Source organism: Saccopteryx bilineata, chromosome 5 (assembly GCF_036850765.1).
Source record: "Saccopteryx bilineata isolate mSacBil1 chromosome 5, mSacBil1_pri_phased_curated, whole genome shotgun sequence".
Lineage (NCBI taxonomy): Eukaryota > Metazoa > Chordata > Mammalia > Chiroptera > Emballonuridae > Saccopteryx > Saccopteryx bilineata.
This window is the reverse complement of record NC_089494.1, coordinates 14839865-14864738: the sequence shown is the minus strand read 5'-3', so window position 1 is coordinate 14864738 and position 24874 is coordinate 14839865. Positions and strand designations below refer to the sequence as shown.

At 45.7% G+C, this 24874-nt stretch overlaps 1 protein-coding gene across 1 annotated transcript in view; it reads left to right on the top strand.

Annotated features, from left to right (window-relative positions):
* The first annotated feature begins 17225 nt into the window (after positions 1 to 17225).
* The window catches only part of SGPP2 (sphingosine-1-phosphate phosphatase 2), a 104864-nt gene continuing 97215 nt past the window's right edge, over positions 17226 to 24874 (top strand). The window contains exon 1 of the mRNA XM_066281042.1: positions 17226 to 17605. Coding sequence (XP_066137139.1) covers positions 17387 to 17605 — 219 coding nt within the window. The 5' untranslated portion in view covers positions 17226 to 17386. The remainder of the gene's footprint in view (positions 17606 to 24874) is intronic.

The following is a 24874-nucleotide window of genomic DNA, read 5'->3' as shown; positions in this document are numbered from 1 at the left end:
AGCAGCTGTCTTGCAATCATGACACATGTGGACAAAAAAAAAACAAAGTAAAAATGGCAGAAATGGCCCTGGCCAGTTGACTCAGTGGTAGAATGTCAGCCCGGCATATGGATGTCCTGGGTTTAATTCCTGGTCAGGGCACACAGGAGAAGCGCCCATCTGCTTTCCTCCTCTCACTTCTCTCTCTATCTCTCTCTTCCCCTCCTATAGCCATGACTTGATTGGAGCGAGTTGGTTTTGAGTACGGAGGATGGCTCCATAGCCTCTGCCTCAGGTGCTAAGAAGAGCTTGGTTGCTGAGCAATGGAGCAATGCCCCAAATGGGCAGAGCATCACCCTCTAGTGGGTTTGCTGAGTGGACCCTGGTTGGGGCAGGGAGTCTGTCTCTGCTTCCCCTCCTCTCTCTGAATAAAAAAAAAAAATGGCAAAGATCCAGAGGGATAGAGAAGATGTACACCAACATCACTGAGCAGCCATACTAGCTCTGAGAGAAAAATTGCTTGTGCAACTCAATACTCAGTAGTAGTAGGTGAGTATTCCTCTACTTGCAGCCAAAAGCACTCTTTACCAATACTACCTTTAAATGTATATAATTAAAGGAAGTATAAGTACTTTGCCATAGGGCAGGGAATGTCTAGCTTTTCCCACTCTCTGATTCTCTATATTCTATTAGTTGCTGTCTTTTTGACAGTTCCTTCATAATTTGTATTATTCAAGTTGCCTTCTGTATTAGTTTTCTATTACTGCACAAACCTAACCACAAACTTAGCACAAAACAACATTATTTTTTAATTTCACGGTTCCCATGGATCAGCAGTCTGGGCAGAGCTGAGCTAAGTTCTCTCCTTAGGGTTTCACAAGTTTGAAATTGAGATGTCAACTGGCTGATTTTTTCCTGGACTTCAGGGTCCTCTTTCTCTCTCTCTCTTTTTTTTTTTTTTTGTATTTTTCTGAAGCTGGAAACGGGGAGGCAGACAGACTCCTGCATGCGCCTGACCGGGATCCACTCAACATGCCCACCAGGGGACGATGCTCTGCCCATCCAGGGCATCGCTTTGTCGCGACCAGAGCCACTCTAGCGCCTGGGGCAGAGGCCAAGGAGCCATCCCCAGCGCCCGGGCCATCTTTGCTCCAATGGAGCCTTGGCTGCAGGAGGGGAAGAGAGAGACAGAGAGGAAGGAGAGGGGGAAGGGTGGAGAAGCAGATGGGAGCCTCTCCTGTGTGCCCTGGCCAGGAATCGAACCCGGGACTTCCGCACGCCAGGCCGACGCTCTACCACTGAGCCAACCAGCCAGGGCAGGGTCCTCTCTTAAGCTCATGTGATTGTAGCAGAATTCAGTTAGGATTCTGTAGGACTGAGAAGGCCATTTCCTGGTTGGTCATAAGGTAGGGGCTGCTTTCAGCTCCCAGAGGCCACCCACATTTTTTTGCCCCCTTCATCATCAGGTCATCTTAGAGAACTTCTCACACATCAAATTCCTCTTGTGCTTCAAGACCCAATTTCCTCTGTCTTTCTTCTCTAAACCCTGATTTAAAAGGTTCTGTGCTTAGGTCAGGCCCACTAAGAAAATCTAATCTATCCTTTTTTTTTTTTTTTTGTATTTTTCCGAAGTGAGAAGTGAGGGTGGGGGAGGCAGACAGACAGACTCCTGGGACTCCCGCATACGTCCGACCGGGATCCACTCGACATGCCCAACCCAGGGCGATGCTCAGCCCTTCTGCGGTGTTGCTCCACTGCAATTGGAGCCATTCTAGTGCCTGAGGCAGAGGCCATGGAGCCATCCTCAGCACCCGGGCCAACTTTGCTCCCATGGAGCCTCAACTGCAGGAGGGGAAGAGAAAGATAGAGAAAAAGGAGAGGGGGAAGGGTGGAGAAGCAGATGGGCACTTCTCCTGTGTGCCCTGGCTGTGAATCGAACCCAGGACTTCCACATGCCAGGCTGACGCTCTACTGCTGAGTCAACCAGCCACGGCGATAATCTGTTTATCTTAAAGTTAACTGATTTGCAACTTTAGTTATATCTGCAAAATCCCATCACAGCAGTACCTGGATCAGTATTTGATTGAATACAGTCATGGGTTGCATAATGACATTTCTATCAACAATGAAAAAAACATACCGTGATGGTCCCATGAAATCATAAGGGAGCTGAAAAATTCCTATCACCTAGCCACATGGTAGCTGTCATAGTGTCATACTGCCAAGCATTATGCACATGTTTGTGGTAATGCTGGTGTAAACAAAGCTATTATAAAAGTACAGTGTGTCCATAAAGTTATGGTGCACTTTTGACTGGTCATAGGAAAGCAACAAAAGACGATAGAAATGTGAAATCTGCACCAAATAAAAGGAAAACTCTCCCAGTTTCATACCTATTCAGTGCAGTTTGATGTGGACTCACGCACAGACTTTTTAGGGCTCCTTAGGTAGCTATCCCGTATAGCCTCTACAGACTCGTCACTGACTGATGGCCTACCAGAACGGGGTTTCTCCACCAAACTGCCGGTTTCCTTCAACTGCTTATCCCACCGAGTAATGTTATTCCTACGTGGTGGCGCTTCGTTATAAACGCACCAATATTCACGTTGCACTTTGGTCATGGATTTGAATTTAGCGACCCACAGAACACATTGAACTTTCCTCTGTACTGTCCACATCTCGATTGGCATGGCCATGGGCTGCTCCGCTGTATACACGGTGTTACGTCATCACCTGCGCATGCGCACATGCTGCCACATCATCCTACAGAAACTGGGAGGGTTTTCCTTTTATTTGGTGCAGATTTCACATTTCTTTCATCTTTTGTTGCTTTCCTGTGACCGGTCAAAAGTGCACCATGACTTTACAGACACACTGTATATACCTACAATTGTGTACGGTACACAATGATTGATAATGATAACAAGCAACTATATTACTGGTTTATGTACTTATTATATTACACTTTTTATCTTAGAGTGTAGTCTTTCTACTTATAAAACAAAAGTTTTCTGTAAAATAATATGCCACATTATACGAGCAGCAGCCTCATACATCTCGTGTTTACGTATCTCTTAATTACATCATTTTCTCTTGTGCTTGATTTAATCTTGTGTTGTTTTGTACAGTAACATGCTATATAGGCTTTTAGCCTAGGAGCAATAGGCTATACCATGTAGCCTAAGATGTAGTAGGCTATGCCATCTAGGTTTGTGTAAGTGTACTCTGATGCTTGCATTACGAAATTGCCTGTGATGCTTTCTCAGAAGGTACTCCATTATTAAGCTCCACATGACTGTGATCAGGAGAAGGTGTGTATACATCATGGACTGGGAATCTGGAGGACTTTCTCAGAATTCTGTCTACCACACCTTCTTGTGGGCAGACACTGGGCCTCACACACACATTTTTTTTTAACTCTTTGTCTTTTGGTCACAAAATCTTTATGATGTTTTTGCTCTGCTGGCCTAAGTTCTGTTCATGTTTATGTTATTTCAGTGATTTCAAATTTACGTTGAAAGTTTCACAAGGCACAGGTATGTTTATGGGCCGCCTTTGCAAAGTATTAGACAGTGACTTATCCCCAGTGGGTCTGATTTATCAAGTCCAGGATGAAGCCAGCAATTTGCCTTTGGAAACAGTACGAGGGTTACCAGGTGGGTGGTGCACAGACCACTGCAGAGAAACAGTTCCTAGACCGTATGTACCTTGAAGGGAGCAGCCATTCTCTCCAGACCTGCTACGGGACATTGATGACACAAGGCACACAAATTTCCTGCCACTTAGTGACAATGCCGTGAGGGCTGATCCTGCTGTTTGTCTCTCGTCACAATGCTCTCCATGTGGCGTGCTTTAAGTAAATACTAGTTGAATGAAAAATTGAAGTCTGTTAAGAATAATTTTGACTGCAAGACACAGAGAACCTAACTAACAGCGGGTTTTGAAGCCAGGATTATTTCCCCCCACAAACACACTGTTCGTAGGTAAACACACTGGTTCAGCAGCTAAATGGCAATCGGGGCTCTGGATTGAGGTCTCTATGATTCTCTCTTTTTTGGCAAGTTTTTAAAAAATATCTCTATTGAAATAATTTACATACTGGAAAGTTTACCTGTTTAAAGTGTACAATTCAAGATTTACAATACATTCAGAGTCTTGCAACCACCTTCATAATCTAATTTGGAACATTTTCATGAGCCCCCCCCTTCAAAAACCCTGTGCCCATCAGTAGTCTCTCCTGTAGCCTCTGCTTGCCCAGTGCTAGCCCCCCCCAAAACCCTGTGCCCATCAGCAGTCTCTCCTGTAGCCTCTGCTTGCCCAGTGCTAGCCCCCCCACAAAACCCTGTACCCATCAGCAGTCTCTCCTGTAGCCTCTGCTTGCCCAGTGCTAGCCCCCCCCCAAAAAAAACCCTGTGCCCATCAGCAGTCTCTTCTGTAGCCTCTCCTTGCCCAGTGCTAGGCAACAACTGATCTACTTTCAGTCTCTGCAGGTTTGCCAATCTGGACATCTTGTACAGATAACATCATTTAGGTGACAATGACCACGTTTATCTGAGAGAAAGACCAGGAAAGGTAACCTTTCAGATGAGCACAGTGTCAACTATACACACACACACACACACACACACACACACACACACACACACACACACTGGTCTAACTATTGCTAAGGAAAAAATAGAGAGAAGAGATGTTGGGTTGGCAGCTAGCATCCCGGTTACTTCTTCCTGTGTAAATCAGTCTCCAGAGTCCGGTCGGCCACTTAGGTTGAATTCCTCATTTTATTTTCAACTCGATTGCCCGCCCCTTTGCTTTGCTATCCTGTTCCTGTTTCCACAATATCCAGTGGTTTCACAAACCCGACTTCATAAATGAGAAGGCTGAGTCTCCAAGTAATGCAGTGCATTCTTGCCCTAGGTAATACAGCTACAAAGATATCTTGCCTCAAAATCTAGTGTTCTTTGGACTGAATTACAGGCACGATCAGGTATATCTGGTCTTACTTCATGAAAACAAGTGGTCCCTGTTCCAAGGAAGCTATTTTGAGCATAGAAGTTGCTGATATGTGTATATCATCTGCTTGACTTCATTATCAGATCTCACATTTCCGTGAGCTTTTTCTTCCACTACTATGTAGATGATTTTGCCAACATTCTTCAAGTGGGAGACTATTTGGTCTATTGGCCAAGATACAGCGGTCTGAATTACTATCACAGCCCAGGTTCTTGGTCACGGCTATTTTGCAAGGTGTTCTTAGCTTCATGTGATTGGTTCTGCATCAGCCCATTTGTTATCTAAGAGCCAAACTCTGTGTATTTTTAGCAGCATGATCCTGCTTCTTCCTGAATCCCAAGAAACTGATCTCTAGTACTCAGTGGTCGACCAGCTGCCCAATGAGCTCTGCTGCTATTGTCAGACATGTTTTTCTTCCTCATGATCATTTTTAGAGGTGTTATTCTCTCCTGAAGCAACACGAGTTTTAGTAAATAGAATACCTGAGGTAGAGGATCTACTTATATTATCTTTGTTAACCTAATTGAAGTCAGTACAATGGGTTTTTTTTCTTTGTTTGTGTTTTGAAATGGCCATATTCAGATCTAAATTATCTGAGAAGAAAATAAATCTTTATCTTAATGGTGTCATGTGAACCAAACATAATTACTTGTATTAAAGTAGCCTGACCAGGCAGTGGCACAGTGGATAGAGCATCGGACTGGGACACAGAGGGCCCAGGTTTGAAACCTCGAGGTTGCCAGCTTGAGCCTGGGCTCATCCGGCTTGAGTGTGGGGTTGCTGGCTTGAACAAGGTATCATAGACATGACTCCATGGTCACTGGTATGAGCCCAAAGGAGGCTGACTTGAAGCCCAAAGTCACTGGCTTGAGCAAGGGGTCACTCACACTGCTGCATCCCTCACCCCACCCCCCGTCAAGGCACATATGAGAAAGCAATCAATGAACAACTAAGGAGACTAAGGAGCCACAACAAAGAATTTATGCTTCTTATCTCTCTCCCTTCCTGTCTGTCCCTATCTGTCCCTCTCTCTATCTCTTGTCAAAAAATAAAAGGTAAAACCCCATTTATTGTGACCAACATCCAGTTGCACTGGCTTCTGAACATAATGGAGTTCTTCTTCTTTAAAATATTCATTCAGACTTGTTGGGATGGTCAACACATAATACAATATACAGATAATGTATTATAAAGTACACCTGAGACCTATATAATTTTACTCACCAATGTCACCCTAATAAATTTAATTAAAACAAATGCTCATTCAGTACATGGACACCTAACCATGGTTCTTCAGATGATAACTGGTTTCACCGTCATGTTTTTACAACCAATATAGGTAGTTTAGTGACTGTGCTAGTGCTGAATAACTATACATATATGTATGTGTATATATATATACACACACACACATATAGGATGGGCAAAAGTAGGTTTAAGTTGTGAGCATGTGAAGCACAGAGTTTATTCTTATATTCTTATTTATTAATCATTGTATTATTTATTTGTATTATAACTATAAACCTACTTTTGCCCACTCTTGGATATATATATATAATATATATACACACACATATATGTATATATGTTTTTGTAAATTAATACTTAAAAATTTTTTATCAGTCTGCCTTCATAGCTAAATTTACTAATCAGAAAAATATTTGTACTTGTGTAGAATAAAACGACTTGTTTCCCTTTTACCCACGTACAGGCTGCTGATGGCCTCCTGGGCCGACGCCCCGCGGGGCGTTTTGTTATCTCCTCCCTCAATTCCCTTCACTTTACTCCCCGACTTCAACCCACACCGGTATCTGTTTCTACTGTTCTTTGGCGTTGCCTTCTTCTGTCTTTGTGTGTTACATTCTTTCCGACCTCTACTTGTCAGGGTCTTTCCCACCATGGATGGAGCTTCTCAACTCCTGCCTCCTCCGTAATGTTTCCTTTGACCCCCCCCCCCCAGCCCCTGCTGTAAATAACTTCTACCTCCCTTTTTCCCACTGCTCCATCTTAGGTTACAGTTTGGAATCACCAGATCCACCGACATCTTCCCCCACATTCTCAGTGGAGGATAAGGACTAGGTTGATTTTTCAACTTTCTACCCTTAAAGCATTAAAACAGAGCTTTTCCTTTAGCTGGTCTTGAACCATTCAGCATTGTATCAAATTCTGGTTTTTGACCAGCAAGGATTCAGAATTGCATCATACGGTTTTTGTAGATCTCGGAGTTAGAGTGGCCTTGGAGCACCGTGGGGATAACGTGTTGATACGGACTTGGGCAGTGTCATCGCTAGGCTGGGGGCCACATCACTAAGGAGCAGAGCTCCACATCCTGGAGGGAGTTGGAAACGAGCTGGGGAGGCAGCAGTCCTTCCAACCTGATCTTCCTTCAGAACGGGCTAGTTCAGTCTTGCCGTCCTCACTCTGTGCTAAAAGTCATTCAACAGTCCAGCACAAAATGATGGCCTTGCCAACAGTTTTATAGGTGATTGCTGGGTAAGGAGATTAAAGGGGACCTCTCCTCCACAATAGTTTAATGGGAGAAAAGTGATTTACTTTGCCCCTGAAGTACATGATTGTTCAATAGTTAGACCACAAGTGAGTTGACCATGCTATATAGTTAATAATGGATTAAAGTTATGTTTTATAGCAAGTGATTTAACCTTTCAAAACCTCAGTTTTCTCATCTGTCAAATAGGGTAGTGGTAACTTTTCCAAACTTTTCCATTGCTGTGACAGAGATAATGTTTATAAAGTGCCAACTTATGCCATCTGCTCTCCTGGGTCTGAGGCCTGAGGCCATCGGACTCAGACTGGAACTACACCGCCTGCTGAGTCTCCGGTTTACTGATGCACCCTGTAGATTTTGGAACCTGCCAGCCTCCACAATCCCATAAGCCCATTTCTATAATATATCTTGGGGTAGATATGGCTTTTGAGCATCCCTGGGAGATGTAGATGCAGATGCAGATGCAGATGTAGATGTACATGTAGTTGCAGATGCAGATGCAGATATTGATGTACACCAATGGTAGTCAACCTGGTTCCAGCTTTCATGGTGGGTGGTAGCGGAGCAGCCAAAGTATAAATAAAAAGATAGATTTAACTATAGTAAATTGTTTTATAAAGATTTGTTCTGCCAAACAGTGAAAATCCGACATAAAGTACTTGGTAAGTAATTATTATTATATGCTTTAACTTGCTGTAACTCTGCTTTATAAATTTTTTTTTTTGTATTTTTCTGAAGCTGGAAATGGGGAGAGACAGTCAGACAGACTCCCGCATGCGCCTGACGGGATCCACCCGGCACACCCACCAGGGGTGACGCTCTGCCCGCCAGGGGGCGATGCTCTCTGCCCCTCTGGGGCGTCGCTCTGTCGCGACCAGAGCCACTCTAGCGCCTGGGGCAGAGGCCAAGGAGCCATCCCCAGCGCCTGGGCCATCTTTGCTCCAATGGAGCCTTGGCTGCGGGAGGAGAAGAGAGAGACAGAGAAGAAGGAAGGGGAGTGGAGAAGCAAATGGGCACTTCTCCTATGTGCCCTGGCCGGGAATCGAACCCGGGTTCCCCGCATGCCAGGCCGACGCTCTACCACTGAGCCAACCGGCCAGGGCCTGCTTTATAAATTTTATAAAGTAAAGTTACTTCCCTACTTTATAAATCACCATTACTGTGGAACTGGTGGGCGGTTAGAAAATTTTATTACTAACAGAGATACAAAAGTGGGCGGTAGGTATAAAAAGGTTGACGACCCCTGACGTAGATGCAGATGTAGATGTATAGGCTATCATTGGTTCTGTTTCCCTGGAGAAGCCTGACTCACAGTACTATCTGAAGTAGGAGGAGACAGAGGTCAACAGCTCATTACCCATTGAGAAGAATGGGGTCATAGTTAGGAAACCCAGCAGTGGCACTAGGCAATCAGGAAATAAAGGAATGACCGGATTCTGTGTTGAGTGGGTGAATCACTGCAAACTGCCCTGAAGCTGCTGGCCAGACTCCCTGTCACTCATCTGCAGGAGCAGCCCCCATAGGCTGCCAGTGTGAAGGAGCAAAATGGCTTCTGCTTTGCTCACAGGTTCACAGGTCACACCAGCCTCTGTCGTGGGAGGAGTCTAACCTAGATCTCTGCCACTAAGAGTGAGTTTGGGAAATGCAGTCCTTAGGCCTTTGGCCCCAGCAATAAAAGAAGACCTTAGAAGTGTTGTTTTTAATAATCAGAGAAAAGAAATATATCTAATCTATAAGGTAAAGTCCTGTTGATTTGAATAACGACAACAAAATTGTCCTCCTTCCCACCCAGCAAAAGCCCTCACTTTTAGCTGTGATGGCACCAGCAGGTGATGTAGGGACGCCTGCCTGTTGACCCTCTGAAATGCCCACCATTCCTGGAATCCAACAGTGCGAGTCAGTGGCACAGCCACTTTCTCCTGGAAGACCAGAAATCGTGGGTGATATTTACTATTCCTAAGTCAGTGACACTGGGCCAGATTCAGCTGTGCCACTTCCTGGCACTCACTGCCAAAGTGAATGCTAACCAAACATAGAAAAATGGTTGACAATATAAGCCAGGCTAGAAAGGAGATTTTGCATTCACTAAAACAAAGGGACAAGTTCCCAGCTCTCAGGAATTAAAAGCTCACTTGCATGAAAGTAATCCGCAAAATCACTAAAAGAGTTCTCTGGCATTCTTTCTAGTGTTAGCAAATCCACAGATACCAATTACCTCATTTATGCAAATGGTATTTAGCATGGTTAGTAAACTGAGGTCATTACTGGAATGTGGAGCTATAAGGCTCCATAAGTATTTATTAACCATGTAACACACTGATATTTTAATGGGGCATAATGTGAACATTACACACACACAAAAAAAGACATTGTAAAAGCTGTAGTATTTATGACTCCAGACCTTAGAGGACACATGGGCAGTTCAGGAGTCAAGGTGCGTTTAATTGTCCTCTTTGCCTCCTGTTATCACTTTGGCTGATCATCAAGAAAGTTGTGCTCTCCTGTGCACTGACCACAATGTTAGCATTAAGCTGAGTTTTATGGTATCCAAACAAAGCTTTTTAATCTCACCTCATGGAGTGAATTAGCCAAATGAAGTAGGTTCAGCTATGTTAACAATGGTGCAGCTACGACAAAAAACAAAACAAAACAAAACAAAACAAAACAAAACGGGGTATCTGGAGAAAATTCTGTTTAAAGTCAGGAAGAAAGAAAGATCTCATGACCTTAATGATATGGCCCTTCAAGAAAAGTAGGGTATAGAGTGAGATCATCCTAGCTTCACAGATGGTTAAACGTGGGCATGGAGAAGAGGATTGCTCAAGGACTAGGGAGAACTGGATTTGAACCTGGGTGTGCCTGACTCTGAAAGCCATCCTACCAGACCAGTCTGCCTCCAGCATGATTGGTATTAGGACAGGGCATTGTTAGCAATGCAGAAGGCTGTTAGCAATGAGAAAGCACCATAAACAAAATTACCAATTACCATTCTCGTAATTACTCCTCTGGGAAAGTATGTGTTATTTATGCAAGGCAACAGGTTGCCCATGTGTAAACATATTCTCGAGAGAATCTGTCAGTGTCAAGATGGGCGAGAGTTAAACATATCCAAGGGAATTCAAATACAGGGCCATTTAGTGACCGTCACCAGCTATACTAAGGAAGAAGATTTGGAGGCCAAATTTAGGACTAAACTTACTGATCCAGACGACTGTCCTCTCTTCTACCTTGCATTCTAGATCCCATTCATGATTTCTTCCTGTAGCTAACTAACTCTGGGAGCTAGGATACCAGTGGACGACATTGCTACTGACCGGCATTGGCGCCCTTGTTTTACATGCAGTGAATGTAAAACCAAATGCTTTTAGGGGTCAAGCTGGCAACAAAATGCACAATCGAGGGAGGATGTAAAATAATACAGAGTGGGGAGAGCTGTGGAAAACTCCAGAATGATATGCGGTCTAGATATTCAGCTCGGCTGTTACCACCATGAATCTTGGCTTAGTGATATCAGCGTTCCCAGTTTTTCAAGAGAGGCTAGAAATCTATCTTATTTTACGTATTATCATCTGATATGTAAAAGTTAGACGTTAACTCCATTTTTAAGATGAAGGTGTGGGCCAGACTCTGAGGCCTGTGCCCTACAGGTTGGTTCCAATGTGTTGATAGCTCTGACTTTTGTCTGCAGCTTGTGATGAGGTGGGGGTCTCTGGGCTTTAGAAATGCTGACGGCAGAAGCCATGGCATAGTGCTGATTCCGAGATCCCGTATCAGCAGTTAGGATGGTCGGAGCTTTTGTAGAGAGTGGGCTCTGCAGTGCTATGTGCTCAAGCTGGTTACGTATTGGTCACCAGCCTGCTATGGGCGGTAGTCGTTGTCACAGATGCTTCAGAGCTGAAGCATCTTTAGTGCCCTGCCCTCGACAGGGAAGAACACTGAGACCCAATGGGCTCTGGCACACATCCGCCTGCACCCTTTACTGCCCATGGCTCTTCTCACCACCACAAGGTGACTTATTAGGTCGCCGAACTGGAAACACAAAAGGTCCTAGGCCACGTGTTTTAAAATTGTTATTGTCTGTCAGGTGAGTTTGGCAGGGGTATTGTTAACTTTCTGAGAAAGATAGGGGATACCTGGTGGTCCATATCATCTCTTGGTGTAATTACTCACAATCATCTCTTTTATTTAAATACCTTAAAATCCTGCTTCTCTCCCTAACCAAGTCTGACCAGTTAAGAGAGTTCTAAAAGAACAATAAATTTTAAAAAAAATTTTTTTTAATTTATTGATTTGAGTGAGAGAGGAAGGGAGGGGGTACAGGAGCATCCATCTGTTCCTGTCTGTGCCCTGACGGGATCAAACTGGCAACCTCGGTGCTTTGGGACAGAGCTCTAACCAACTGAGCTATCTGGTCAGGGCAATAGATCTTTTTAAGTAATCCTTTGGATGGGCTCATGCGGTTAATAGCTTTTGTCCAACAGGTATTCTATACTGTTTCAAGTTAAACACCTGTATAAAGTTACAAATGGAATACATGTCTGTGAAAAATTCAAACAAAAATCAAGACAGAATAACAATGGAAACTTTGTTTCCATGTCAGGAGTTAGCCACCGCTAACAAATAGGGGTTTGGGGCGTTCCCCCTATTCCTTTGCATGCACATGTGCACGTGCACACACACACGTGTGTGTATTTTATTTATTTACTTTATTAAGATATAAATATCATACAATAAATGCACATATTTAAAATTTATGATTTGATAATATTGAAATTTGATAAGATATATGTTTAAACCCATGAAATGACAACCACTTTCAAGATAATGAACATATTCATCACTTCTAAAAAAAAGCCTCTGTGACCTTGGTTATTCATTTTTAAATTTTTTTTTAATTTTTTACTTACAGTTGATATATAGTATCTTATTAGTTTCAGGTGTACAACCTAGTGATTAGACACACACATAAGACACAAAGCAATCGCCGCAATCTAGTAACCACCTGACAGCATACATAGTTATTACACTGTTGTTGACTATGTTTTCGACTATTCTTTACATCATTGTGACTATTTTGCTCCTACCAATTTGTACTTCTTAATCCTTACACTTTTCACCTGTCTCCTCTCCTTCTTCCATCAGCCAGCCATCAAAATGTTCTCTGTGTCTATGAATTTGTTTCTGTTTTGTTTATTTTGTTTTTTAGGTTCCACATATAAGTAAAGTCATATGGTGTCTGTCTCTGTCTGACTTATTTCACTTGGCATAATACCCTGTAGGTCCATCCATGTTGTTGCAGATGGCAAGATTTCATTTTTTATGGCTGAGTAATATTCCATTATATATATATATAATCACTTCTTTATTCATTCATCTATTGATGGACACTTAGGGTGCTTCTATATCTTGGCTACTATAAATAATACTGCAGTAAACATATGGCTGCATATGTCTTTTCCAATTAGTGTTTTAGGTTTTTTTGGATAAATACCCAGAATGGAATTGCTGGGTCCTTCTTTATGTTTTGTTATAACCATTGTTTTAAAGTCTAGTTTTTCTGGTATAAGTATTGCTACCCCAGCTTTTTAAAAAAATTTCCATTTTTATGAAATATTGTTTTCCCATTACTTTTATTCTGTGTATTTCTTTTGATCTGACGTGAGTCTCCTGTAGGCAGCATATGTAAGCGTCTTGTTTTCTTATATTTTTAGCCACCCTATGTCTTTTAATGGGAGCATTTAATCCACTTTTAAAGTAGTTGTTGATTAATAAGTAGTTATTACCATTTTATTATTCATATTTTAAAAAACTTTTTTACTTCTTTTTCCAAGTGAGAGGAGGGGAAATAGAGAGAAAGACTCCTGCATGCACTCCAACCAGAATCCACCCAGCAACCCCCCATCTGGGGCTGATGCTCTGCCCATGTGGGGCCATGTTCGCAACCGAGCTATTTTTAGTGCCTGAGGTGGAGGCTCCATGGAGCCATCCTCAGTGCCCGGGGTTGATGCACTTGAACCAATTGAGCCATGACTGCAGGAGGAGAAAAGAAAGAAAGAAAGAGAGAGAGAAGGGAGGGGGGAGGAGTGAAGAAGTAGATGATTGTTTCTCCTGGGTGCCCTGACCAGAAATCAAACCTGGGACATCCATACACTGGGCTGACACTCTACCACTGAGCCAACTGGCCAGGGCCTTAAAACTTTTATTGAATTTATTGGGGTGACACTGGTTAATAAAATTTTTATATAGGTTTCAGGTGTATAATTCCATAATACATCATCTGTATATTGCATTGTGTGTTCACCCCCACAAATCAAATCTCCCTCCATTATCATCTTTATTATTCATGTTTTTAATCTTTCTTTTTCTTCTTCTTTTTAAAGAAGTCCCTTTAACATTTTTTTGTGGTACAGATTTGGCTGTGATGAATTTCATTAGCTTTTTCTTTTCTGGGATACATATGTATTTTAATATCTTAAACATAAGTAGTAACATTATACCTATTGCTCCACAGTATTCTGAAATGTCGTTTACTAGACAATGCATGTGGGAGGTGAATATGATGTTTGCCAACTAACTTTTAGCTTACAGATTATTTATGACTTTGACTATACACATGAAGCTTATCTAGAAGTAGATGAGGGTTTAAAGCACTGATAACTAAGTGGTCCAGCCCTCCTCAGATCTATATAATGAATATGGTCTCCGAAAGTATTACGTTAACTGAATTTATAAATTAAATCACACCATAAAAGTGTCCAGGAAACTGATTATTGGAAAGGATTCAACAGTGAGAATATTAACAGGAAATGTTCTTTAGGAATAAAAGGAACCATCCCTAATAGACCGTTGGTAAACAAATATATTTTCTTTGTCTTAGGGCACTCTACATGAACTGACCAATCCCAATGCAAGCCCAATGTAACAGGAAGAAATCTTTTCTTTATTAGGCGTTTTGATGTTTTATCAGAACAGAAGCCAAAGAAAGATTGCCAAAAAGAGAGAAGGATTTACCTTTAAAAATTAGTCTTGCATGAGACCAATCTGCCTTACCCCAAGTTCTTTAGTTAGGTACTGCTTGCTAAACTCTAAAACATTGCTCACAACGTGGTCAAAATCCATCAAAACTCACTGTAGAAAACAGCTTGGTCTCACATAATTTGATTCAACTGGATTCAAACCAAAGAGTCCCCGCGCAAGGCAAACTCTTAACCAATATTCATGGTTGTGAGAGCATGCAAACAGGGCCATTCCTGGAAAGTCCGCCGCAGGGAAAATCCCGGACTCCTGCTCTTTCTTGTCATTGTTTTCCCTCTTTCTGTTCCCCTGCTGGAGGCACATTTCCTGCAAATGTTTTATTTTAAATGAGGTTTTAATCTGAAATTGTTCTCAGCCTGAAACGTTTATTTTTCTCCCCTAAGAAAGGAATTTTATTATTATGTTTCATGATTTATTAAAAATGTCCAGATAGAAAAAAATGGTTTTCATTACTTAGAAGGGAAGAAAGGGGTTGCCACCTGAACAATACATGTTGAGGCCTATACTTTACAGTCCAAATTTCAGTAAGCTGGGTAGTCCAGGGGTCCTAGGACTCTGATCAATGAACAAGTGATATGCCTCTAACCTGCTAAAGCTATTAATTCTCAGGTACTTTACATGCAAAGATATAAATTAGCATTTATTTAAAAAAAATACTGCCAGTAACCAAATTCGTTTATAGTAGTTTGTAAATTTTGAAAGGGTTGTGAGTCCTGAGTTTACTTGGGTCTCAGAACGGATAACCCGTGTACAGTGACTAGATTTCCAGCAAAGCCCAGGAAGCAATTGGATTCACCATGAAGTGAAATTCTTGTCAATAGTTTCACTGAGTTCCAGAATCTCTTAGGAAATCTGGACTCTGCAGCCTGTCCAATACCCCAAGGGGCTGGCACCGGTAGGAATTCATAGTTTGCATGGCAGCAAGAGGTGGGTCGGACTTTGGTGATTCTGTGACAGGGACATACAGGTGGGAGTTGCTCGGGTTTCAGTTCTAAAGCTTCAGTTTTCACATCCTGCCAATTCCCGACTGGCAGGCCTCTTCTGGCCACAAGTAGATGTGCTTACTACTCCAGGCAGATAAAATGTGTTATCTGAATATTACCATCCCTTGGCCTTAAGCTGCAAGTACCATGATTTGCTTTGCCACTTTTTTCCTACTAGGGAGAAAGGAAAATTGAAGATCAAGTTTGGGAGGCACATCACTGAAGTGTCTTCATGAGGGAACATGTTTTTTTGTTTGTTTGTTTGTTTTGTTGTTGTTTTTTAACACAGGTAAGAAACAGATCCTGACCAACTACAACCCCAGCTTTTAAAACTAAGCCACAGGGTTTGGTCCCAGTGGTTGTAAATGACAGCAGCGATGTGATGAGGAGCCTCCTGCTTCCAGGACTGGAGGTCTGTGTGTGACACGGCTGGATTGTGACAGCAGCTGTGTGCTTCTTCTGTTAATTAAGTAGCAAATGGTATCTCCTAAGAGTTTCATTGTTCTCCCCACCACCCTGACCTTGCTCTCCAGACAGCTTTGGGAAAGAGAGCGGAAACTAAGGCATGAGGGAGGCCAAATCGTCCTTGAAAGCGACATTACAGAGACTTCCTAGACTAAAAGTGCAACTGCATAAACGAGGTAGTGACAGGTGTTTGTTGAGTCATTTGGGTAAACAAATGCGTCGTAGGTCCTGGACAGGCTAATAACGCGCAGCCTCCTGCTGCAAACAGAAGACAGAAGGATTGAGCGGCACTTTTCCTGCTGGCTAATCAGCTGGGCCCATTTTGACTGCTGTTTCTCTCTCCTTGTGAGGAAGCACAGGGGCCCTCACGCGGGATCTCAGCGCCCCTGGAAGGAAATTCAGAAGGAAGGAGGGAAATCCAAGGTCGCCCCGCAGGTCCTTTCCTTCGCTGAGCCGCAGAGATCCCTAATGCGGGAGGAGGGGCCTGTGAGCTGTCAAATCCCCCACCCAGTCCTTCAGCACCTTGTTCTCTTTGGGTCTAAAGATCACGAAAGACCTCGTTCCCCGCGTCATTGTGCAACTAGAGGCAGAGCGTGGGAAAAAGACAGGAGGAGGGGCAAACCTCAATTCTCTCAAAGCAGAAAACCGAGAAAGAATCGCGTTCTGCACTTTTACGTTTCTAAGTGTTCCCCAGCTGCCAAATCACAAGGGTAGGGGCAGGGACGCGGAGGATGACTCAGGTTCACCTTGCATCTCCTCGGCTCTTGAGCAAGGTCGAGGAAGTTCGGGCCTTTGGCGAAATGTTGCATCACGCCGAGGATGGGATGAACTTGGGGATTTTCCCTGAGAGGACTCACTGTACTTGCCGGAAGCGGTCAAAGGCAGAGTCCAGGTCTGGGTGCGGGACGGGGGGGCGGGGAGGGGAGCTCCAGGGGGAAATCCGACCTCACCTTGGGCTCAACAGTGAAAGGAAAGTCACTACAGGACCAGCGGGCACACAGCGTGATCGACTCCCGCAGTGCCACACGTGCTCCGCGGCTCCCCGATAGGTGGCACGTCTGCGCCAGCGGGGAGGGGGCGGAGGCGCACTAGTGCGGGAAGAGGCGCCGTTCAGACACCTGCGCCCCTCCGCCCAGTCCCGAGCTGGCTGACGCCGGGGAGCGCCGGCGCCGGCGGGGAAAGAAAGAAAGGCGGGCGGACGTGCCCGGCGAAGGGCGGAGGCAGACACCTGGGCTGGCGTGCGCGGGGGCGGCGCTAGGACCCGAGCGGCGCACCTGTTGGCGGGCGCCCCGCCCCGAGGGCTGGGCCGGCCGGTGCCAGGGCGGGGGACGGTGCCAGGGCGGGGGACGGTGCGAGCAGAGAGAGGGCCCTGGCTCCGCGGCGGCAGCGGCAGCCCGGGCGCACCATGGCCGAGCTGCTGCGGAACCTGCAGGATTCTGAGCTCGTCGCCCGCTTCCAGCGCCGCTGCGGGCTCTTCCCGGCGCCGGATGAAGGCCCCGGGGCGCACGGAGAGCGACCCGCGGAGGGCGCGGCGCTGGCTCTCGGGGGCGGTCATCGCCCCGCGGCCAACGGCAAAGGCGGCGGGGGACCGGCCAACGGGCTGCGCGGAGTCCCCGCCCGGCAGGTAACCGCGGGCCAGGTGTTCGTGGCTGTGGGGGAAGGGGGCGGCCGGCTCGGCTGCCTGCGGACTGGCTGGTGCGGGCGACTCCGCGAGCCTGCGGGACAGAGAGGGCACCGATCCTGCGGGACAGAGAGGGCACCGTGCCCCGCAGAGAACCGGCGCCTGGCGCTGTGTGTGGACGGGAGGAGTGCTGCGGAGTCCCAGCGCCAGGATGCCACCCTTTGATGCGACTGGGTGGCAGCCAGTTCTGCTCAGACTTAAGATGCCCCCAGAGCGTTGGAAGTACTCTGTTTGGAGGCTTCCTACCTTCATTAGAAGTTAAATTTATGTACACGTGTATTCTCCCAAATGTGTAGGGGTTACATAATTGAAAAAAGCGAGAGATGTCCTTGGCATTTTCACGAATGACTTTCCTGGGGAGTTCTGAGGACACCCCCCCCCCCCCAGGATTCATGAGTTTCCGCGCCATTCCCCTTTCCTGATCCGCACTAACGGGGCTCCGTGAGCTCTCCACCTCCCTGCATCGCCTGCTCCGAGGACAGCACTCGGGTGTAAATGTTGCTCCTGGAGAAGCTTGTCCCCCCCACCGCCCGCACCCCGACCCCGACCCCGACCCTCGGCCGGTGCTGACGCCCGCTTCGCTGCCCCCCTTCCTGCAGGGCTTCGGGGGCTTTCCTGCCTGGTGGCTCTTGTATTAACTGACACCAGCGACTTTGACCAGATGCTGTCAGGAGGGATGCTCCCGGCGCTCCCTCGGCGTTCACAGTGTCGTTACACAACCCACTGCGGCTCTGGGAAGCCGGCGTGTTGTCGCAGTGCCCAGGGACTCCGGGCGGGAGGGCCCAGACGCGCTGCAGGTCCCAGCGTGCCGGGGCGGAGGGCTGCCCCGGCGGGGACGGCTCTCTGCCGCAGTGAGACGCCCTGGGCACCCGCAGAAGCTGCTCTTTTCCCCGGGGGTGGTAACAAGCGTGGCACAGAGGACAGAAGCATAATGTTAACAATTCCAACTTCCCCTTCGCGGGTTGGCGGCGGCGGCGGGGGAGGGGGGCACATTCTTTTCTTCCTAGAAGTTTTGGTAACAGGAAGGTGAATGACGTGTGTGTGTGTGTGTGTGTGTGTGTGTGTTTCTAATAACTGAGGACTATGAAGAACACGGCTTCTACGTGGAGTGGAACGTTGTGGGCATTGAATTACCGAATTTGAGATGGTTGGGGGATGGGGGAGGTTGTGTGTTCCACTCTAGAGAAATCCTCCTCTATAATATTGTTTTCTCCTTTTATTTTTCCTTCCCCCGTCCCACACGACATCCAGTAACTTTCAGATGAGTTTGGGACACCCTTTTCCCTTCCTCTTGCCTTGTCTTAAACTGAGATGGAGTGAGAGGACAAGGCCCCTTCGTTCCTGAAATGTGGCCCGGTTATGCCCACAGGTAGATGCCCGGTTATGCCCGCAGGTAGATGCCCGGCTACTTTCTCTTGCTCTCTTCTCCAGCTTTCACTCTGTGTCCCTAATTCAGGAAGCCGAGGGAGAGTGCATTTTATCAGTAGTGCTTTTGTTTTAAACATCACCCCTGGTAGTGTATTCTGGGAAAGGATCCTCTTGCCTTTTTTAAAACCACGATCAGCAGATTTCTTGCAGAGAGTGGTGTATTCTTGTTGCTTGAAGAGCCTGGTTATTTAGTGAGCCCGATGCAAGGTGTTTCCCACTTCCTGTCCAACACACAACTCGCTCACTGTAGAGCAGGAAAGGTAAGAGCAGGCTAAAAATTCATGATAAGAAAGCACTGTAGTGATGTGTGATGGAAAAAAAACCCAACAGAAATAGCATTTGATAATTGAGAGGTTCATGAATATTTTTTTTAAATGGGTTAGTTTCAAGTGATTTGGGAAGGTTCCCCAGAATCTGATAGGACTCTTAAGGGGACAGTTGAGGAAATTTCCCTCTACCAGCTCTTCTTCCCCTTGGCCTCTGACCTTTGCCTAGCCTGGGACCTGCCTGTCTCCTCTCTAAATCCCCCCACTCATTCTTTAGGTTCAAAGGTCAGTTCCCAGAAGACACCTCTGCTCACCCTCCAGTCTCACCCGGCTTCTAGGTTCTCTTCGCTTCTTGTGTGTCTTCCTTACAGCGTTCCTGCCACTGTGCACACTCAGCTCTGTGTGCAGAGCGGGTTCTTGCCAGTCTCCCGCAGCGGGTGTGAGTTCTAAGCATGCGGGACACTGGTCCGGTATGCTCACTATTCCCTCTGCCACCCACCCCGTGGCCTGGCACATGGCAGCCCAGAGGATTATGTGAGTGAGTGAGTGCAAATTGTAATATGAACTCAGCCTTTAGAAGCAAGATAAGGGTTTCTTGCAGAGAAATGCCTTCTTGCTGCTCAAGAGCTTGGGCCTGTCGGCCAAATGGTAGGGGTTTCCTCCTTCACATCCAACACAAAACTGCACTCACTGTAGGGCAGAAAAAAGGAAGGGAGGGCTAAAAACTCAAGACAAAAAAACACAAAGTGGTTTTTTTTTAATTTAAGAGTAAATATTGAAAATCAAAATTTTCCACCTAGTCTAGAACTCAGGCAGCACTAGGACATTGATTCAAGACCCTTCAAACAGCCTGACCAGGTGGTGGTGCAGTGGATAGAGCATCAGACTGGCACACGGAGGACCCAGATTCAAAACCCAGAGTCGCTGGCTTGAGCGAGGACTCACCAGTTTGAGCATGGGGTCCCTCTGGCTTGAGCATGGGATCATAGACATGAGCCCATGGTTGCTGGTTTGAGCCCAATGTCACTGGCTTGAACAAGAGGTCACTTACTCTGCTGAAACCCTGGTCAAGGCACATATGAGAAAGCAATCAATGAACAACTAAGGTGCCGCAACAAAGAATTGATGCTTCTCATCTCTCTCCTTTCTTGTCTATCTGTTCCTATCTGTCCCTCTCTCTGACTTTCTCTCTGTCTCTGTCACACACACACACACACACACACACACACACACAACCCCTTCAAACAATAGAGAAGTTGTTTTCTTCATCTGAGTGACTTTAGATTGTAACACATCCAATTTTATCACCTCCCATGTTTTCTATGATTCAATTCTTAAAACAGGATAAGTATGGAAATGATTGAGTAAGGACTTTCCTTTTCAAATTCTCATCACACCACGCACTGCTGACTGAAGGACTGTCCGTGTCTCTTACAAACCAGGGCTGGGCTGGGCTTGCACAAAGCTCTCACTGAACAAGTCAGACTGGCCTTCAGCTATGTCCCAGTAGTCATGAATTTCATTGAGTCTTGAGTCCTGAAGGGTTAAATGCTTTGTTGAGGACTTGTCAAATACCCACACAGCCTGATCTTTTGACTCTCAAGTCTAACCTTCTACTGTGTACCTTCCAAAGAAAAATTTGAAGGCTTCACTTACCTGATCTCACTGAGAAGATATGAAGTGTTGGGGTTTGGTTGGGAGCAGAGTGATTGGGTAGAAAGAGAAATTGCTTTTGGTATGCAAGGGTAACTGGTTTACAAGGGCAGCTGTTGGAGGACATTCTCGGCAGTAGCCAAGAACAAGAGACAGGGATCCTGGGATGGAGCTAGGAAGGCAGAACCCAATTAGAATTGTGTGTATTTGTTCTGGGATAGAGCCAGCCTTGCATATAATTGGGTATTTTGATTTTTATCATCTTTGCTTACTTGACACCATTGCATTAAGTTAGCCTTTGCAGAGACTTTTCTCATCGTTATATTAAGCTAGTGATAATCTTGGCAAATTATACTGTGCTCAATAAATACTCTTTTTGATATTTACCGTATTTTTCGCTCCAAAAGACACACCTGACCATAAACACATCTAGGGTTTTAAGGAGGAAATATAAGAAAAAAATATTCTGAACCAAATAGTGGGTTAAAATATTTAATAAAATACCCTATTTTTTGCTCCATAAGACGTACGGGCATTTTCCCCTCCACTTTGGGGTTGGGGAGTGCATCTTATGGAGCGAAAAATATGGTATTTGGGTTGGGGAGAGAAATCAAAGATAAGTTGTTTAGAAGTCTTTGCTCTCCTCTTTCCATCTTGAAATGTTTGGGGCCCTCCAAGTCTGTCAATCTACGGAACCCCACCCTTGACTTGACTGGCTTGCTAACATGCAAAGAACTGCAGGGATCCGGAGACCCAGCTCTGGCCCTGCCTCGGGGTCCCTGAACTCCCTTGGCTTCCATTGTCCCATATGCAGAACGAGCAGAGTGGACCAGAACCATGGAGTTCCAACTGTTGCTGTAACTTATAGTCAGTTAGAGGCGCTTTAAAAACAAAACAAAACAAAAAAACAATGTCCAGGATCCAGGTCAGAAGTGAGGCCCAGATGAGCTGTCAAACAGATGGGCGCTCTGAGCCTCTCGTCCTGGGACCCACCACACTCAGTGTGGTCAGGACAAAGGTGGTGATGGCTGGAGGAAGCTGCCCTGCACCTGCGACACTTTTGAGTTTGATTATAAGTAAAACGGCCAACAGGCCAAACTTCAATATCTTTAGATCAATGTTTAGGTTTTTAAATGGTAAAATTTGCCACTTTGAAAAGGTATATTTGATCATTTTTTTTCCTAGTTACAGATATTGTTCAGACTAGAAAATTTGAAAAAGTACAAAGAAAAAGTTAGCTCCATGCCTATTGTAACACTCTGAAAGGAGGTCACTCAGTAAATATTAAACCTGATCTTTAGTGACTATGTGTTAGCCATAGTATGGATACACCAAAATCTAGTTGGCCTGTTGTTGGGCCTTTGTTTCCAGTTTTTGCATCAAAAACAACATCTTTGTTCAGGTATCTTTCTACATACCTTGATTGTCTTCAAATTGGATGTCATTTTCATATTGTGTTAGTTTCAGATGTACAATAGAATAATTCAATATTTGTGTATATTGTGAAATGATCACCACACAACTACAATTTTTTTTCTTGTGATTAGAACTTTAAAGATCGTTTCTCTTAGCAACTTTCAAATATACATACACTACAGGATGGTTGACTAGAATCACCATGCTGTATATTAATTATATCCCCATGACATTTTTTCTATAACTAGAAGTTGGTATCTTTTGGCTAGCTTTACACATTTCAACCTCCCCCCTCCCTACTCCCACCAATCTGTTCTCTGTATCTGAGTTCAGTTTTTCATATGGTGTTTGTCTTTCTCTGTCTGACACATGTCACTTAGCATAGTCCCCTCACGGCCTATCCCCACAGTTGTGGCACATGGCAAGATTTCTTTTTTTATGACTGATATTCTGTTGGGTGTATGTGGTGGGGGGCACATTTCTTTGCTCAGTCATCCATCATTGGACACTTTGGTTGTTTTTATGTCTTGGCAATTGTAAAAATGCTGCAATAAACATAGGGCTGCACATATCTTTTCAAGTTAGTCTTTTCTTTCTCTTTGGATAAATACTCTGAAGTGGAACTGCCGAATAATAGGGAAGATCTGGTTTTACTTTTTGGACCAACCCTCATGCTGCTCTCCACAGTGGCTGCACCAGCTGCATTCCCCCAACAGGGCACAAGGGTGCCCTTTCCTCCACATCCTCGCCAACACTTACTGTTTTTCAGGCTTTTTAATGAGAGCCATTTTAACAATTATAACATGATATCTCATTGTGGTTCTGATTTGCATTTCTGTGATGATCAGTGATATTGAGCATCTTTTATGTACTTGCTGGCAATCTGTGTGTCTCCTTTAGAAAAATGTCTAGGGCCCTGGCCGGTTGGCTCAGCGGTAGAGCGTCGGCCTGGCGTGCGGGGGACCCAGGTTCGATTCCCGGCCAGGGCACATAGGAGAAGCGCCCATCTGCTTCTCCACCCCCCTCTCCTTCCTCTCTGTCTCTCTCTTCCCCTCCCGCAGCCAAGGCTCCATTGGAGCAAAGATGGCCCGGGCGCTGGGGATGGCTCCTTGGCCTCTGCCCCAGGCGCTAAAGTGGCCCTGGTTGCAGCAGAGCGACGCCCTGGAGGGGCAGAGTGTCGACCCCTGGTGGGCAGAGCGTCGCCCCTGGTGGGCCTGCTGGGTGGATCCCTGTCAGGCGCATGCGGGAGTCTGTCTGTCTCTCCCCGTTTCCAGCTTCAGAAAAAAAAATACAAAAAAAAAAAAAAGAAAACTGTCTAGCTGACTTCCGGTCAAGATGGTAGTATAGGTAAATGCAGGACTTAACCTCCTCCCACAGTTACGACTAAACTACAGCTCAACCATCATTCAGAACCAACTGAAATCTAGCCGAATGGAAGTTCTACAACTGGGGAATTGGAGAAACATCCACATCAAGACTGGTAGGAGAAATGGAGACATGGAATGGGCTGGTCCCACACCCATGTGTGATGGATAAAAATTGGGAGGAATATCGCAGCTGTAGTTTCCCTCTGAGGAGCGAGGGGGCCCAGTGCCGCACCAGGCCTCCCAGCCCAGGCTTCCAGAGCCAGGAAGAGAAATCCCCATAACTTTTGGGTATAAAAACTAGCAGGCATTGAGGCTGTGGGAGACTAAGACTGCTGGAGTCCCAGGCAGCTCCTCTTAAAGGGCCCATACACAGACCTACTCATACTCACTCCCTTTGAGCTCCAGTATGGGGGTGGGGGGAGCAGCTTGAAAGGCACCAGAAACATCCAGGGAGGAACGGAATTGCTGGGCATCACATGAGAGCTGGGGGCAGCTTTCTCCCAGACAGAAGTACTGGCAGAGGCCACTGTTCCGTTGAGCCCTCCTCCTATGGAGCTGGCAGGCAGGCACCATACCCGAGACTCCCATCAACCTGGCTCATACTCTTTACCCCACCCTGGTGATTTCGAGACCCTGCCCTACTCAACCTTTGGGCCTGCCCAAGCTGCTTCCAGTGGCTTTTTCATATAAATAGGCTGTCTTGGCTCATTCTTCAGATTTTCCTAAAATCTCTCAAACAAGCAGCATCTGGCGTCAGCAAGCCCCATACCTCTCAATAAGTGGCCCCAGGCCTGTCACTAGCAGCAGCTGGTGTGGTCCACAGCTTAGCCTTGCCTGGACACCTCGAAGCCCAGCACAAGTAGCAGGCATCCGTAGATTGTTCTGTAACTCCTGTTGGATGGGAAGAACACAGGCGGAGGCTGAGCTTGGCCTGCACCTTCTGGGAGGCCCCAGAGCCAGTGCACCCACTGGACAGCTTCAGAGCACATTGAAGCAGCACTACCCAATGAACTCCAGAAGTGACACACTCAAAGGGCACAGTTACCAGGCACCAGAGCCCTGCTGAAGTAAGCCCTGCTCTG